Here is a 19,424-nt window from a genome sequence, read left to right on the forward strand (position 1 = left end):
ACCCCAACAAAACAAAACCGAAGTGACATCCTTCTGACATCATTACTTTCGTGGTAGCAAACAGTCTCCTCCATGCACATGTTCAGCCTTGACTGTGAAGTGAAAGTTCCTTTTCATTATATCCTTTTCATAGACTGTGAGTTAAGCATCCATTTTAGGATGTCTTTTATACTTGTCACAAGTCAATGAAGAAAAGGTACATGTCACAAAGACAGTGCTAGTCATAACAAAAACAACCTTCCCAGCATTAGTAGTGACACAAGTAATGAGTTTCAAGTTCATATATCAGCTACCACCACATTAAAGTATTTTAAAACCAAATAGCTTGATTTTAAATATTTAAAATGCTTTGAAGCCAATTCTTTATTATACAAAAAGTGCTTTAATACAGCAAACAATTAAACAAAGTACTTAAAATACATTTCACTATTTCTATTTTATCAATTAAAAAAATAAAAAATAGACAGTATTTAAAATTTATACATATTAAAAATAAAGTCTCTGTTGCCTTATTCATCCTTGAGTGCATACATGATATCGTCCTGGCTGATATTTAGTCGCACCCGCATGTGCAGATACTTATCACTGGACTCCACCAGCAGAAGCCTGCAGGCACCAAGTCTTGAACAAATTGCCATAATTTCTGATACTGTAGGACTCTGCATGCCTTCGATTCTACACAACCCTATGTGTTGATGATAGATCTATTAAAAAAAAAAGGACACAGGTCATGTTTATCTTCTGCTGCTATTGAGGCAGCCAAGGTAAAAAGAAAAAAAAAAAAATCAAAGAGAAGCTTCCTTCCCTTCGTGTCTGTGGGAGGGGAGGTAAAACGAGCTCCACATAAAATGCACACACACTGCTGATTTAGCACCAACCATTAGGACTTTAGCAAGGAAGTAAAAATTCCAAGCTGTAGTTTTATTTTCTATATAGCCAAAAAGCAAAACAATTAGCAACCTACCTTGTGTGCAATTTTTTAACTAAATAATCTCATCTGTTACTACACCTCTTCTTCCCTGGACTATGTGGACTAAAGCTTATCCAGCTGATTAAGAGCTGACATACAACTCATTACATATCAGTCTGCTCAGAGGCGATATTCAGGCCCAGTGATGAGTAAGCACAAGCCACACTGACTACAAACATGAAAGATCACAGCTTAGAAAGGCATGATGATACACTTCTAGGCACAGGAGAATGCACTTGCTACAAATCACGCTGACTAATAAATCTGTAAGACCACCCCAGCTGATTCTTGTGCTTTTCTATTTAGAAAAAACAGGAGAAAACCTTCTAGGTGTTAGAGGAAAACTATGGGGAAAAGGCAACAAATCAGCTAACAAAATATTCTTTGAAGTTCAAGGACCAATCACCCAGTGTATCTAAGCAATCAACTGGTGTAGATGTTCAGGAACCAGCAATGGAAAACACCATTAAAATGCCTGCTTATAAACCCATATAACCATATAAAAGCAGGTTATTTATATACATAGTTCTAAACATTTTTGTAAGTATTAACATTTAGATTCCATACTGTGAAGCATGACACAGCCTCTGTGCAGTCTTCACAGCTCTGCCAGTACAAAGTAGTTGATGAGTCTACTAAAAAACTGAAGCTACGAGCAACACACCTGCCTCTATTGAGAAAGACAGCAATACAGAAGTCGGAATCAACTTTCAGTTTTCCTCCTTGAACTATGTTGCCTGATATTTTCAGGTTCTCTTCTACTTTTCCTGTTACAAAGCATGTTAGGTGGAGGCATGCAATATTTTCAGATGCAAGCCAAAAAAAAAAATCACTCTGTGATCCAGATGATTGGTAATATTAGCACAGCAGCAGGTGTTTCCAGTTACAAGTATTTAGTCCCATTGAAAAGGAGGTGGTAGCATTCAATTAGGGTTCACAGCTGGCCTGGACAGCCATGCCCTAATTTACCTTGCTATTCTACTGTCTTCCATCAAATTTTAAGAATGAAAACCTCAAATATTTAAATATTTATGCTTTTGCCTGATAATTTTGACAGTGCTGCCTCTTTAAGAGGAAAAAAAAGTACTCTAAACCACAAACATACCTGTTGAACTGTTGCCTCCTCAACTCCTGCCCTGCGAAACTCTGCTAAAATTGCTTTCAAAAAGATTTGTTCATGCAATGAGGCATTCCTGAATACCAAAAGGAAACAGACCAAAGGAGAAAAAAAAAAAAAAAAAAAAAAATCAATCAATCTGTGAAGTTTAGCACTTAGAAAACATCAGGAAGAAGTCTGGAAGGGAAATTGCTTGGTAACCACATATTTAAATGCAGGGTATTTTTCTACTTGAGAGGAGTAGTTTATGTCAAGTAGCCACTGTATTACAGCCTGCAACTCTGGCACCACAATACACTGCATTTCACTTCACCTCACCTTTCTTTCAATGTCTCTGAACACAACATTTCATTCCCTACATCATACATGTTCTGCTGTGTGTTATGGTCAACTTACATTTATGGATTAATAAATTACTGTTGAGGGCCCAAGTAGCACAGTAAAAGCAGTACTTACGTATCCAACAAAATAACGTATTTGCACACCTTAGTCCCCCCTTCCCTGCTGAAACAGATTCTCTTGACTAGAAACTGGTAACACACTTTACCAGTCATAGCTCATGCAGACCACTGAAGGGCAACAGATTCCTCACATGTATTCCCTCAGGAAACCTCTCTGAAGTCCTAATGGAATGTCTTTATGTTAAAGAGACCAGTTCAAATTGCAAAGTCTTGCACCCTGCTCAGACCTCTGTAGCTGCATCTAAGCGGGCCAAGACAGGGGCACAATACCAGCAGATACATAGAGGGGAACAGTTGGCTCTTGAGGAGCTGGTGCCTACACTGTGCATGTCTGAGTGGTTTTTCCTTTGGTCTAGCTCAAAGTTTAGTCCAGTATGCTGAATAATCAGTAGTGTTTGCAGTTGCGGGCTCCTGAGTGTCTTCCAGATTTAGTTCCAACTGGAAGGAATTCAAATATGCATACTTGGAAACCGCTGTTCAGTGAAATCAATGTACATTAAGCAGGGACAATCAGGAAGCTTCAAAAACCGGCTCCTGATCTGAGTTAACACACTAATGTGGAATCATGCTGTACAAAACTGTACAAGCGACTTCTGTGCCTTTGTTTCCCCTCTCTTTAATTCCTGTTCTGTACCTCTCTCTCCTAACTGTGCTGCGAGGTTTGTTTTGTAGCATACTTCAACAGAGCACAGCGCATCACATATGCTCCCAAAGGGTGGTGAGGACAGAGTGAATGTTTTTTCAAAAATAGCCCAATGAAAAAGACACAAAAGCAAAGAAATTCCTCTGAGAAATGTTTTTACCTGATTGCATTTATATATGGAGATGAAAACATTTCTTCTATGGCTTCTGTTACATGGGCCATCCTGACAATTTCAGAGGTTCTCTTTTGGCTAGAAAACTCGCAGATCTCAGTGGCCCTTCTGCAGATATCAAGGCAACGCCTTGCATCACCAGACAGTGCTGCAACCTGAAAGTAAACATGACAGGTTTGTAGCAGTATTTCCTGCAAGTTGAGGAAAGAGTTTAGCAAGACTCAATAGACAAAAAAACCTAAAAGCACCAACCCAATCACAGATCAGGAGAGCAATGCTACTGTGAACAATGTTACTAGAATTCCAGACTTTAAATAACAATCTTACTGACCAAAACCAACAGAAGCAACCCTCCCCCACCCCCACCCTGAGCTGGTCATCACAAACTCAAGACTGAACTTTTTTCTATAAGCAGAGAAGTTAAAATAAAAATCCAGGAAATTAAGTGTGAACACTTCAGTTCAACATTAACACTTTTCAGAAATGTTTATTGATAAAGACCCTACCATAATCCAGGTTCACGCAGAGAAAAAAAAAAAGGCAGGAGGGGAAAACACTCCTCAGTTTTTCCATACTCAATAGAATATTCATTTTAAGAGCACACTAGTATTTTTAGTAGATGTCAAAGAATCAGCTGGGATAGTGAATTTACATTCACAAGTGCCTGCAAATTTTTAAGTGTCTGAAATTTCTGAAACTCAGTACTTCTTAAAACTGCACTTATGTTTTACAGTGCTAATGAACCTACGACCATTTACTAGATATAGCACTGGCCTGGTTTTCCCAGGAGATGCTGATAACATATGAAAGCCCTAGAACTCAGCTGCAGCCAAGAATGAGAAACCCTTTAGAAAAATAACTCACAATTAGGTTTTCTAGATTTTCTGAAGAGTCATTCTAGAAAAACACTGCAGATTATTCAGTCTACAAAATCATCACTATCATTCTCATAAAAAGGTGGCTCCTTCATTGCAAAACAAATGCTTATATTTACTTCTGACATATGAGTACTCTCTTTTAATCCTACAATGATGTTTAGCCGGAAAAGTTTAAGCATATACTGGTTGACAGATGTTCTAACATAATTTAAATAGATTATTTTAACAGATAATTGCTAACATAAGACATTAAACAATGCATTCATCTTAACTGGAGAAGCTACTGATCCCTAATCATTATTTATTTTTTGTACAGCTGAGTTACAGACTGGCAATAGAACAGGTACTACCTATTATGCCAAGGCTTTAAACATCTTGAGAAAAAAATGAATATGGATATTTCCACTGCCACTGGCATACTAGCCTTTTTTCCAGATCATCCCATGACTCCTATTATGCCAAACGCTGGAGGAAGCCGAGATCTTATCCTTATGCATTATCACAACTCGATGTCATGCCTCCAGATCTTGGAATATACTGCTGCCTTTTCAAAGTAGGTGGAAAAAGCAAGGGCACTGCCTTAGCAGTGTTTTCAGCAAAAATACCCTGTGTACCTTACAGCGTATGATCTGCTGTTTGTGCCTGACTTGTGTCCAGAACGCACAACCTCAGAACAGAGTCTCACCACTGTTATAAAATTCTCCCTGCTGCCCCCCCCCGCCCTTTTACCTGGCACAACACAGAGGACATTCATTGTACCCTGCTTACCTTCCTGGAAACCAGCTGAATTGCATCCTCTTCAAATGCCTTCATGTTGTTCAGTCTGGATGAAATAATTTGCTGTAACTGTTTGTAGGTGTAGGGTTGGAAGGACATTCTGGTGAGGCCCTATAGTAAATAGCACAATGTAGTGAGAAATGTTTGTAGGATTTGAACACTCTCAACTGCTCAAGCATAGCCTGCATAGTTAAGTTTTATTTTTCTCTTCACACATCCTTCCCCTCCAAGTGAAATGCTTTAGTCAATTCTTCCACTTCATATTTGTGAAATAAACATGCAAATCCACAAAACCGTGACTAAGTGAGGACCACTGGTTGGCCCTCCCTGCTGAAAGGCCTAAGGAGCAAGCGTTGCTGCTATTAGAATTCAAGTTTCTCTTACAAAACTTGTAAACAAATCAGAGCCATCTATCATGAAAATCTTTTGATTAAAACTACTTACACTTTACTTTTTAATACAGAAACAGAAGCTATGAAAAAATCTTCACCTCTCCAGCAAATCTGTTTCTGTATCTAGATACATGTACACAGTCACATTATTAACTTCATGCTAGCAATCAGCCACCAATAAAAAAATCCTCTTCTGGGTCAAGCTAATAAAAACTGCTTTCAGATGTGAAGGACAATCTATGTTATAGATGGTGCACTGCCTATGTACAGGGGGCCCGAGTTTTGCATTTCTTAAGCAAAATTCTTCTCTCTCGTGACTATATGGATTCAGCAGGTTTAGCAGGTGGAGGAAAGCAATTCACACACTGTGGAACTATTTTTGAGTCACAGAAGGATGGAGGCCCAGAGCACTGTTTTTGCAAATCACTTTTCAAAGCAGTGATGAAGTGATGACGTAGGAAAATGTGCTCAACACAGGTGCAGAGTGCATCCAACTTTCTGTCCAGAGGTATTCAATAAAGAAAATCTACCAACTGATGATGGCAAACAGAGAAGTAACTAGGTGTGTGGAATGAGAGGGGAAGAGGGAAGGAAACCTGAAGAGAATTCTTCTGAACTCTAGAGGAAGCAGCTTAATCATGAAGCACAGCATCTGATTATCCAGATCTTAATATGTTTAAAAAGACATCTGCATTTTTAATTCATTCTTACAAGAACACAGATTAGCAAGCTGGCTCCTAAACTTACTTTGCTAAGATTTATGTGTTCATTATCAGCCTTCTGGAGAGGGAATTACAAAAACATTGTTTAACCCATGATGTAATCAATCCTCCCTTTCTCCTGGATTACTTTTGATTACATACAGTATTTAATCTGTTCTCATTTTATAGCATAGCAACAAAACTACTAGGACATACCAGCCTGCTAGCTACTCTGTTCATCATTATTCTCTCCGGCAAGTCCATGGTGTTAGCAATGGCCAAGATTACTAGCTTGGAGTGCTTTTGAGTTGGCCAGTCAAATAAATTGTACATTACATTCTGTTTCCGGGTCCACAGAAGATCAAGCTGCAGAGACAGAAAAAGAAGAATTAGACTGAAAAAGAATGGTCTTGTATTTACAGTACCTGATGGGGGTTTGCCACTGCTCTGCCACAGACAACTTCTTATGTGATTCTGAACAAGCTGTCTCTGTTGTGTTTCCTGTATCCATCTACTAATAGGACTGCATTTTTTTTTAATTAGGGCTCTAATCTCTTTTGGAAAAGCACAGTCCTATTAGATGCTTGAGCAGTATTAATCACAGTAGAATGATTAAACAGCTGGAGTTTTTAAACACTACTGTGATATTAATACTACATTTAAAAAGATTAAAAGACCCTCCATGTGAGAACCTGAATTAGCTCACAGCAAAAAATAAGTGTGCATTTGTTTATTACTGAACATAGCACATTCAAGGAGTTTCGAAACTGGATATGACTTATTACACTGTTGAGTTTTCTCACTGGAAAAGCAGCATCTTCCAGACAAAATACAGATTAATTCTACAGTATTTAGGACTTGACAGAACAATTCATTCCATGACTTGGACCAAAACAAAACATAAAACCAACGTGAACTCCAAGCCAGAGAACAATATGGCAACAATACTTGCCCATTTAAATTCAGTTCCTTAACAAGGCTAAGAGGAACTATTTGTGTGTCTCCTCTCCTAAGTCTATTCATTTTAGATCACATATGATATACTCTAAGCATGTATAACTTGTCTTTCTCCATCCTCCAAAAACTCATTTCTTACAATACTTCAGGGAAAGAAAACAAAGGATTCTTTGTCTCACCTCATCCACTATCAGCACTGTGGTCTTTCTCTTTGGTCCAGGTGTATTGAACAGTTTTGCCAACAGTACCGCAGCATGGGTTGCTGTCACCTTCTGACCTGTCAGTAACTGGACAAGGATTAAACAACATCGCAGGTTATTCACACTAAAACCCTGGAAATCGGAAGTTAACTCCTATTCAGTTTTAACTTTTCTCTATGAAGCAGTAACAAGCATCTGGAATTTTTTTCCCCCACGCGGAGGTCATAAAAAAAAAAAGTAGCTCATAAGACACTCAGGTCTACCAGAAACTGTCTATAAAGGAGAACAGAAACAAAAGAATACATAGCTAAAAAGAAAGGCCACTAGAATTTCCTGCAATTTGTCCTTAAGTATAGATTCATTAAGAAATCCTGAAGCCAGTCTCAGGAGGACTCTAAACCTAGCAAAGGTGTCTCTGAACGCAAAACACCTACTGAAAACCTAAGTCAGTTGACAAGAATAGCCTGACTTCAGGGATCTTGGACTCCCATTAAAATATTAATGGATCATCGGGAGGATCTAGAACTAAATAATTTATTCAACTCTAAGCTAAAAAAGTATCTTCAACAATAACTGCTTCTGCAACAACCTACACGGCTAACCTAAACAGGTGAGCTGACTGTACATTACTTCTTCCCTTGCAGGTCCAAAGATACACAGAAATCAAAGCATGACAGTTCAAATTTACACCATACACGTTGAATCAATTGTTCATCATAGTTCAGAGTCAAGCCATCAAGTAAAATGGAGATCACATTTGAAAATTGCACTCGTTTTCCAGAATCCCTTAAAAAAAATTACCTCAGGTTTCATAATTACTAAACAAACCAGAGCATGACAATAATGTATAATCTATATTTGTTTTATGTTTCCAGTTCAGTCAGGACCGACCAAATCAGTCATACAAAGCAGATCCCAGAGGATCCTGATTCTAAGGCTCTAGAAATGGGCATCCAATATACCAGAGTTCAGTTTGTTGCAGTGGAACTGGCATGCTTGCTGTACCCAGGTATTTAACGTTCTCTCTTTCATCTGGCCAGGCCTTCCTGTCCCTGCTTCTTCACTATAAACTCTCCTATGACAGTGAGGTAACTGCAATAGTGGACACTCCAGAATTTGCTTCAGTCATGCAAAGAAACCTCAGCAAACTGGAGCTTGAGATTGACCTGCAGCAAGAGATGCAACAATCAGAAAAGCAGCAGCAGCCTAGCTAGGGTGCTTGGATAACAGCCGAGGCAGAAGGAATTAGAGAAATAAGTGGTTCATTTGACTATGTGCTCCCCTGAAGGATATTTAACTGGGCTAGCTTAGAGTTCAGGGTCCATGGGGGGCAACAAATTTTACTTCCAAAAGCCTATTCTTTATTAATTTAAAACTTTTATGCTGAACAGGATAGGAACAAAGAGTGTTAAAAATAGATTAACATTATTATGAAATAAGGTAATGGCCATGAAGCCTTTCACTAAAGCTAAAGAAACAGAGACCTGGCTACAACAAATCCCTCAGAAAGACACTGTTTATACTGGTTTGAGGAAAGGATGCAAATCTGCAAATTTAACTCTCAACTATAAGGACAGGGATATTAGAACAATGCATGCCACTTCCTGCTCAGATGGAAGATGTCAAACTTAAATAAATTGATAAGTTTATAAGAAAATGGAACAGATGCTTCAGGAAACCACCATTTAATTTCCAGGTCACTGGCTTAAAGTTAGCCTAGACTGACAAAGGTCCTGAGCAGTCACTGTCTAATGACTATTGGGTGATAGTAATCTAGTCTTCAGAAGGTTAATTCACACCCACATAAATGCAAGCATACACAGTAGTCCCAGATGAGGTACTGCGGACCAGTTTGTCATGGAAATCTGAAATACAGTATTGTTGACAGAGACAGTCCTTTACCTGGATTGCTATGATACAGACCAATTAACCATTAAGACCCCCTTAGTAATAATTCTACTGCTACACTGACTTCCAGAGTTGTCATCTCCATAACTTTTTAAGCACACGCATGCAGAAGAAGTTATAGAAGGGGAAAATGTAAAATGAATCTGGTTTAGATTTTTTTTTAAACCTAAGTGGATGTAATAAATTAGGCTATTTCCCAGCCACTGCCCATATGCAGCTGAAAGTGAAATAGTTCAAGAAGCTGTCCACAGCCTTAAGTTAATTATTTTTTAATCTGCTCTAAGATACAAGCATACAGTCTTTCGGAGGGAAAGTTGGTAAGTTAAGTGCCTTAAATACTGTAACACATGGAGGATCTGAGAGTAAAGCATAAGATCTCTTCTTCTTTCAAACCAGAGAGCCATTGAAGAGGCTTTACTTACCTCTAGTATCTGCACGTAAGCTTGGTGAGGGTCAGTCAGCTTCATGCCATTGATCTCTACAAACTGGAATGATGGTAGGTCATCATTTTCTGCAGCTTGCTGAAGACAGCGAATTACTTCATGAACAGTTGCAGTTTTACCTGTTCCAGGCACTCCAGAAATGTACATGCACCTACAAAAGGAGAACACCTTTTCAGCAGCCTGAGCAAAATGATAACACTCTTAAGACTAATGAGCTGGAATTCCTGGGCTCTGAGATCGGCCTTGAATACTATTCCTCTGTCACTTCAGGCAATTCCCTATATTTCAGTTCCTTTATTTGTAAACTGGGCCATATAACATATTGGAGGATCATGAGGATTTTTATTAGTACTGAAGCAATTAACAACCTAAAGTACTTTATAAATGTTACTTATCTCAAAAAAATAGGGTTTCCCAGACATCTAAAATTGACTAGTTATATTTTGGTCTTTAATTTGAACCTGTACAATAAAGGGACCTACATTATTTCTATGCACAACCCTTCTTAAGAAAAATCCCAGGAAAATTCAACAAGAGTTTTAATTCAGCCAAATGATGGTAACTTTCATTTTAAAACTAGCGTTCATCGTCTGACTGCTGTTATGCCATAAGATAGATGTGATCTTGGTTACACTCTCACCGAACTCACCCTCCTGTACCATCAATAACTTTGCTTTCCACAAAGTTATAGATATCCTGGAATTCTTCCTCACGACAAGGCAGAGATTCTGGGATAGCAGAAACATGCAACCTTTTGATTAAAAAAGAAAAAGAAAATTGAAATAGGATGTCCAAGGTTTGCATTTTCACAGTTCTACCCAAAAGACCTACTGAGGAAAACAAATCGCCAGAAGCTCCACTTTTCACAGTTGCGTGTAGACTTTCAAATCTCTTACATACTTGAAGTCTAAGCACCAATGTCAAGTACCCCAAAATAAATAGCCTAGTCTCTCTATATGTGCTTTTAAGTTTTAAGAGGGCTGAACATCATCTTCATAAACAAACAGCATAAATATGCAGCAATAAAGACCTAGCTGTTTTAAACCACAAAAAATTGATAAGTCCGTGCAGAGGTAGGATAAAACAGGGGAGACCACATATAAGGAACTGAAAAGACAACTCCGTTTGAAAGATACAGCCAATCACGAATGCACGTTAAAACTTACCATAATACCTGTAAAGCATTTTCACATATTAAGAGGAAACACACATTGTACCTTTACAATCCAAAGTGAGTAAGAAAGGATCTTTGTTTTTCTAATATTAGACAGAATAAAGACAGATATCTAATTCTGAAGAACTTAGCACAGACTACTTATAATAATTTTAAATTGTAAAAGCAGTATTATAAATACTGCTAGTATTTGTAAATCTAGTATTGGACTTCAAATTCATAAATGCTCTTCTGGTATCAAAACACCATGGTTTTTTACCAAATTTATTCAAAATGGTAAAGATGACATTTCCCTATTTCAGCAGAGTCTACTGCTCTGCATACCTTATGCAAAAAGATGATTTCCTCCCTTGAGCACACATTACCTTAATCTGGCTTCTTCTAGTAAACTGCCTGGTTTCTGTGCTGCATGGCTGCGCCTGGGAATTTCAGGAGTTGCATTCCGGGGTGTCTTGGGTGTTCCTGGTAATGGCTGCAAAGAAAAGTTACAACCTCAAACAGATTTTCTACATACAGCAATTTCTATTGGAGACTGATCATTCATACAAGTTTCCCAAACATTACTTATGCACAAAGACTAGCCAGAGATGCCAGAGTACAAGATGAAGAGAGAAACAGTCTTTACAAAGGGAATTACCAAACAAGCCTCCTAAGGGAAAAAAGAAACTGGAAAGGGGGTGGTGACAAAGATACTTACACCTTTTAACCGTCTAAAGAATTTTTAAGTTGTTTATGCTTCTCTAAAGTACTGTGTTACAAAGTGATCCAGTCCTTAAGAAACAGCAAGCAACTAGAAGTACATCTATCTGGATTTCATTGTCCAAGCAAAAAAGCCATACAATATCTTAATTATTTTTCTTTGTTGTGCTTACAAGTTCAGCTACACTAGGATTTCTGTGTTAGACATTTCATAACCACAAAGTAAAAATTAGCCATTGACAATATGTACCTGGCTGGGGTGCTGAATACAGTCTTAACAAGTCAGGCCTGAGTCAGGTAGCCTGGTATCCCATCTCCATCGGCAGCCAGGACACTATGAGAAACTGCTGGCCACACTCTTCAGTGCAGCCACAAATGCTGTAAAGCATCCCTTTTGTGTTGGTAACCATCTACACATTGGTAAGCTTTCAAGAATCAGGATAGCTCTACTGCCAAGCCCAAAGTTGGTCTTACAGCTGTATATATAGACCGCACTCAGTAAAGACTATACAGAAATAGAACTAAAATGTCTCAGTGCACAGCTTACAAAAAAGTAAAAATGGTGGCCGTAAATGGATTCACCTGTTTGTTCCGCTCCAGCCCAATCTAACATTTTCCCTGTTTTAACGAGAGTTTTCTGATCAACATTGTCACAACATTCACAAGTGTTTTGTACATTTGCAAAACCTACTCATATTGAGGATCATATGAATCAAGATAACGTTTCATTAAAAGCTAAGGGGTTCAGATGGTGGTACACAAGCTTCAAGAACTCAAATAATTGGCTCAGAAATAATAAAACCAGCTCTTTTATATGGAATCTTACAGTTTTCTTTAGGGTCTTAGCAGGTGTGTGAACTGAAGACTTCCTTGAAGATTTTGGGGTGCTGAATGCTCTGCTTGATTTAGTTTTCTTTTCCGGTGTGCAAAGCACATCATTCTCCTCTTCCTCACCACTTGAAGAGTAAGAACTGTCTGAGCTAGACAGAAAATCCTCTTCTTGGTTCAATTCTAGTGCATTTAATATGCTACGAGAAACAAATGACATGAGTTTTTTTAAAAAAGAGACTTACAACTCTACACACAACAAAGTATCATTTGTACATTTTCAGCTTTTTGTGTAGTTAATCATAATCAGCCAGCCAATATACACTTGAGCTGTTAATTTTTCCATGGCTATTTAAAAGACTGGTTTAAGAGTTTTCTGATTAGCACCATGAGTCAGCTTTATGTTGATGAACATAAGACAGTTTTCACTCACATTGCAATTAGGCTGTGTTTCTAGAACCATTTGCATTTCAATATGAAGCTAGACAAACTCTCAAGGCTTCAAGCTACCAATAGCAATCTGAATAAGGTATCACGGACACCAGTTTACCTGATTTGCTCTGTAATACGAGCGCTTGTTTCCTGTGCACATATTCTACGGGAACGAGGGGTCAATACAGGACTCTGACTACCCAGTTCCTGATGTCCAACTAAACTGTAAAGAAAGAGCACAAAGCTATTTGCATTTCCTTTTTGCATCACACTTGTAAAGATGGAGAGAAGGCCTTTCAAACTTCAGGTTCAGCTGTTATGGCTGTCAAGCCAGCGTGAATCCTTCTTTACAGTTATTTACAGATTGACTATGGCATGGATCCTGGCAGCACAATTTCCCCTCTTGCACACACTCTTCAATGTATCTTTGCCAAGAAAAAAACCACACAAAATATTTACTAGAGTTCATTCATAGTCTGCAGCGTAAAGATTTTTATAATAAAGTGTAAGTGTTTCTATAAAGTTTTGTGAAGCAGTTGAGGAAAGCTGCCAAGTCTAAAGAGAGACCTTGAGTCCATACAAGTCAGAGTTGCTAGCTGACCTGTGATGCTGTGACAATAGCGACTGCACTAGCATTAGTTCAAAACAGGCCTCTGACTTGGGCCCTGTCACCATTACACCACTTTGTTTCCTGATGCACCCTCAGCTGGCAGCAGCAATCATTTCACACAGACTCACAGCTGCTGCACGCAAACAGCTTCGCCTCTCTTCCCCAGTTAGATACATACATACCAGTGAAGAGCACCGAGTAGATGCTGACATGTTTCAAAACAATTTTGCTGCTAATTCAACTATAACACTGCCAAACTGAAGGGACAGGAGCTCAAATCACTAGTGGTTTTGTGTTTGTTTGTGGGTTTTTGTTGTTGTCTGTGGTTTTGGATTTTTTTTTTATTTTTAAGAGAAAAAGAAAACAAATACAATTTTCTTTAGGCATCTCTTTGATCTGCCCTTTGGAGTAGATCTTTCTATTTTTGCTTTGAGATTCCTTGGTTGTCTTCTTGGGCACTTCATCACTACCACTAAAACACTTTGCCGTCAATGCAACTTTCCTATTAGTTCAAAGGACACAACGAGACTAATTACTTAAATTATCTGTAGACAGTTTTCAAATTATTTTTAGATCTATAAATGCCACTGAAATGCCATTATCTTATCAATGAAAAGTAAATTTTTTTTTGCTGTACAGTAAGTGACAAAAATGGGGTGCAGATTCCTGAAGTGTTGCACTCACATCTTTGAGGAAAGGAGGAACATGACTGGTTTTTGGCTTCTTGCAACATTTTATACAAGAAAATCTGATCTCTTCTCCTCCTGCTCCAGCTTAATGCCATTTATAAAGGCTGTCTGAAGATATACTTAAACAATTATACTTTTTGAGTTTTGATTTCTTTTCTACGTAAAAATTAGCATGCACATATACATACAATTATCATTAGCACTCTCATGAGGCCAGTCACATCTCTTCCTGTTATTCAGTGTTTCTCAATAGTTGTCACAAGTTAGGCACATTTGAGGCTGTGCACTTGTATTTAGGCTATCCCCCCTCCTTCTATCAGTGAGCTCAACAGGCAAAACGTGGTACACACAGGGACTTCACCTGCCCTTCCCTCCAGAAGTGCTTTAAGAGAACTACATACAAAATAGAAATCCCATACAAAAATCACCATAAAAAGGCTATCACTCACGATACGTCACGTGTCGTATTAAGGTTCTTGGCTTTCTCACTGGAGTCTTTGACTTTACTATAAGGGAGTAATCGTGTTGTATCACCAAGCCAGTGCTCTACAGTATCAAACATTGACTTTGACTTATCGTTGGCACAAGGTATTTTTGGTGGTGAGCCTAAAACACCAGTGAATTTCACTTTTCTTTTAGTAGCTGATGGTTCTAACGGTGTTACAGCATCACAGTCATCATCCAAAAGTTCCAAAACTTCAGATCCCAGGAGCCTGCCTTTAGGAGATCTTGTGGGACCTAGGAACCAAGAGCAAAATGAACTTTTGAGATTCCTTGGTTAACTTTCAGAAGATACGGTATGACTGGCTCAGTGGCTGTCATTTGACTGAAAGGAGATTATGGTATTACACTCCAGGAACAAGGAACTGAATCACTAGAAGGCATACACAAGAGGACCAAATAGAATATAAACTGATTTTCAGTTTTCTAACCCGCCTGCATCACACCCAACATTACTCAGGCTTCAGTTTGAAAATACTGCATGTTACATAGAATCACACGTGCTTATTCAACCAGCCCAATGTAAACATTCTTGTGCACTATTAGGCTAAATATTAAAGACAGGAAGATGTTTTGAGGTCAAATTAGGCTGATTGGTAGCCAACAAGCACTTCAATTTAGATTTACCAGTTACACATAAAACATTTGCAACAGCAATTCTATTTACACAGTACAGTTGCTTGAAATAACAGACGCAAGACAAACAACTGGTGCACCCAAAAGGCTTAGGCTAACCCCAAAGCCTGAATAAGGTAGCTAAAAATACTGACATTGAATATGACCATTGTTTGAACTACACAAAACGAAGACGCACAAAACATGTTACAGTCAAAACTACCAAATGGACAGAATATTGCCATATACGTACTGTTTAACTGTAACTTCTTCCTTGCTGTTGGAGTTTTTATGCCATTAGCCACTCTTTGTGAATGTCTCTCCTTAGCGAGTGAGGACTTGGAAGCAGAATGTTTTGATTCTATTTCCAACTCAACATTTTTTGGTTTTGTGGCACTCCAGAGAACACACTCTGTCTCTTTTTTCAGGGGAGAAATGATGTCCAAAGGAATAAACGAGTTTGAAGAGTTTGGGATGCCACCTCCTTTCTTGTTAGCTTCTTTCAGCTTAGAGAATGTGTCAGGGGACAAAGCCTTAAAGCATTTCCCATCCCAGGACTGTTTTACATAGAAATTTTGTTCCTTGTTTAATGTAATAGGTAGCTCCTCCCCCAGATGTAGTGGCATTACCTGTAAAAACAGAAAATATCAAAACACACATACTTTAACATTTGCTGTTAATTTAGCATTCAACTATTTTTCTTCGCGTTCAGCTATTTCCTATTCACAGATTTTATTACTCATGCAATCCTTCATTACAGAGGGCAACACCTCCAACCTACATTTACACAAGCGCAGGTTCATTGCGCTACAGGACTCCCATTCGCATTACTTCTTTCCAGGCAAACCTCTAAATGAGCTGGCTGACAACCACCAAAGTCATCTTGGGATGGAGGAAAGACAGAATATCAAGTTTTCAACTATCCTATCCTATGTTAACTGCATTAACAAATACGTATCACACATTCGGTTTGTGAGGGAATAAAGTAACTGGACTGCTCTATTACGCTTTTCAAAATTGTTTCTGCTTCTTTCTTCCCTCTACGTGTAGAGGGGTTGCAGTACATACCATGACCCTTTTAATAATGGTCTCCACAGCTATGTCAGTGTCATAGCCAGGAACTTGATCAAAAAACACCTCCTGGGGAGAAACCTCTCTTTTAAGCAGTTTCCGTTTATTCTGAGGTATCTCTGTAATATGAGAGAACCACTGCACAACTGCATGTTTCTGCTGAGCACCTGTAACAATGAAAAAAAGTCAGTGAACATTAAGAATTGTATTGTATCACAAGTGGTTATTATCAGACCTCAATGACTTTAGCTGAAATGCCATAAAGGATAGAAATCCCCCTGGACACAGTGAGAAAGCATCTGATAAGAGATTGCAATTCCAATTTTGTAAGCTAAATTAAAATGTTTGAGTTGACACTCTTAAGGACTAAGGTAACACCTACATAGGGTCTCAATCACAACATACCTGGAGATGAGCTCCAGAGCACCAGTTCACTACCACAAATGAAGAGGTTCCTTCTATGCATAGATATGATCTAATCAAATCCTACTAACCAAAAGCAGTGACATAAAAGGAGAATTGAGACATTTCAGAACATTGTTTGTAATGTCAGTGTTATTTTAGAAGTAAGCTAGAAAAATATTTATTTTCTGCCTAACAAGCCAGAGATTCCTGAAGTTGAAATATCTAGGATAAAGTCTGAATAAACACTACAAACAGATTAAGTGTTGAGAGTTAAAAGAAACATTTGGAACACATTACAATTAAGTTACTCCCTACGTTTTAAGGCATTCATCTTTGAATGAAAACAAAGCCACATCCCTTTAACAAATTTGTCACAGATATACAAAAAGAAAATCTTGTTTTCAAGGAAGTCTCATGGGTTTCATTCCAGCATAAAATGAATATTCAGTTATGTTACAATAAACATGCATTAGTAAATAAATAAGCTGGAGTGATATGTTTTAAGAAAGTAAAGAAATTTAAAAAAACCCCAAAACATTATTATGATGGCCCAAAACAAACAATAAAAGGTGTTCAAAGAAATCAGACATAGCTGACAAGTAGTTTCTAATTCAGACTCAGCAATAGTCTTTGTATCACTCACCTTCCGTGATTTATCTTTTCATATCTATCTCTATAACAAGCAGTTGTACAGGGAACAGAAGCAGTGAGCCCCATTCAGTCAGCCTTGTACCTTATTGCTAAATTACTGGATGCCTAGTAAGATGCAAGTTCCCACGCTGCAGTGCTCTTGCTCCATTTGGATTCTCCAGTCTCTAAATAAAGCATGAGCTTGCACTTTCTCATGGACCATTTATTTTAATTTAGACAACTAAGCAGAAAGATTGTAGGAATTTAATTTCTTTAAGCTCTCCATTTATCTATCAAATTTAGTTGAAATCAGCCATCAGCCCCAAATATTTGGGGAGCACATGAATACAGATGCAATAATTACCAAAGCCTGATTTCCTTAATAAATTAGGCCAGTGATATAGCCTTAATGCTAACTACATCCCCACGAAATAGGTAACTTTAAAACATTTTAAGATTTCTCAGCTAGGAAGTAAATTTTTATTTCTCTTACCATCTTCATATAAATCAAGGAGTTGTGCCACAAAAGGCTGGTCTGCATTCTCCCCTTCTACTAAAATAAAGTCGCCAAGTTGTATACAGTTTTCTGTTCTGCTCCTTTCTGATGTAATAAGGATTCCCCTAGAAAGCAATACACACGTGCAGATTAACAGGATCCCATATTCTTCCCAATTCACACATCATGAACCTGACAGCCTGTCAATTTTACAACTAGTTACACCCCCTCTTGCAAAGCTTACAATTTAGTTTCCTGACTAAAAGCTTTCACATGTTTCAAGTAGTTAACACTCATGCACAGATTTAGTTAAATGCCTTTGTTTATACATTATATAATTCAAAAGCTTTGCGACAACTTTTTTTGTTATACACACGTAGTGTCATGACACAATGCTCAAAACCTTACTCGTATTCTGTCTGCCACATAAACCTAAACGATGTCAGAAAGGTAAAGAAACCTTAATTGATTCAGTTTCCCTGACCAAGCCAGAAATGAATGTTATTTACTTGTACTGGAAAGTCCTCAGTTTTCTGTCTGAGCTCATAGGTTTTCCACACCAGGAGTAGACAATTTTGCTTTGCTGCCGGGTGTTCATGATTCCCAAGGAAAAGCTAAAGCAAACAAACAGTTTTAAAAAATTATTATTTAAGAAAAAAAAAAAGGCAGGGAAAGACTCAAGATGGCCAGATACACAGAAACACCATCAATTTTTTCAGAGTTTATGAAGAATGCGGCATGCATCAGTTGATCCAGAGAAGCCTACCTCCCCTAAAGCCCCCAGGCGCCTCTCCCCTGAGGAAGGAGGGAAAAGGGAAGATCTTTACCAGCGGATTGTTCTTTAGTTCCTTTTTTCACGTCCAGAGCTCGACTAACATACCTGACAAACACGCGATTCCCCTGTTACCGGTACCTCGCTAATTCACAGAGGAGGTCACCAGCTACTCCCTGTTCACTGCCGAGACCTCCCGCTCCCCCGTGCTGCCCGTGGGCCCGACGCGGCCCACGGCTCCGGGGACTCGCTGTTTTTCGTCCAGACCTCACAGCGACCAGGCGGATGAGAACGTCACGAACGCTGCACTTACGTTCCAATTTCATGGTGGTTTTGTTTGTTTGTTTTTGGGTTTTTTGAATAAGAATTTTCCCTCTCTAAACAAGCCTCAGGAAAATGCCCCCCCCCCTCCCCCCACAATGCCGTTCCGCCCTCGCCCACGTCAGCCCGTCGGTTTAGATGAGGCAGCGAAGGGAGCCTCAGGGAGCCCGCTCCCCGTCCCGGGCTGCGGCAGGGCCATGGCGTCGGAAGGGGCAGTCAGCCCCGCCGGGTCGGACCCCCGGAGAGACACCGAGGCGCTCCGCCACTCTCCCAGAGCCACTAACCCGCCCCCCCCCCCCCCCCCCCCCCGGGCCGCAGGCCGAGACCCCACTCACCGCCGCGCCTCAGCGACCCGCGGCGGCAGCGCGCGCTCCCACTAGCACTAGGATAAAATTTCGCGCCAAAGCCTCCCGCAGCCCCACCCCCTCCGGCGCGCATGCGCGCACGCGCAGAAGGCGGAGGGGGCGGGAAGAGGCCGCGCGAGAACTGCACCATGTTTGCGCCTGGCGCCCCGAAGCCGCGGCAGGAAGGGATGTTATAGCCTGAAGATAAGATGGCGGCC

General features: G+C 39.3%; 1 protein-coding gene across 1 annotated transcript; it reads right to left on the reverse strand.

Annotated features, from left to right (window-relative positions):
* Window positions 1–484: 484 nt before the first annotated feature.
* On the reverse strand, window positions 485–18,369 carry ORC1 (origin recognition complex subunit 1). The gene is made up of 16 exons (XM_086463080.1): window positions 18,279–18,369; window positions 17,767–17,894; window positions 16,236–16,405; window positions 15,421–15,796; window positions 14,501–14,789; window positions 12,871–12,975; window positions 12,319–12,520; window positions 11,159–11,265; window positions 10,269–10,370; window positions 9,599–9,770; window positions 7,248–7,355; window positions 6,328–6,477; window positions 5,010–5,129; window positions 3,352–3,518; window positions 2,076–2,163; window positions 485–704 (listed from the first exon to the last, which is right to left on the reverse strand). Exons 1-16 carry the CDS (start codon window positions 18,365–18,367, stop codon window positions 510–512), a joined length of 2,568 nt encoding a protein of 855 aa, XP_086319206.1. The 5' UTR covers window positions 18,368–18,369; the 3' UTR covers window positions 485–509.
* Between the last annotated feature and the right edge of the window lie 1,055 nt (window positions 18,370–19,424).

Source organism: Leptosomus discolor, chromosome 3 (assembly GCF_034619465.1).
Source record: "Leptosomus discolor isolate bLepDis1 chromosome 3, bLepDis1.hap2, whole genome shotgun sequence".
Lineage (NCBI taxonomy): Eukaryota > Metazoa > Chordata > Aves > Leptosomiformes > Leptosomidae > Leptosomus > Leptosomus discolor.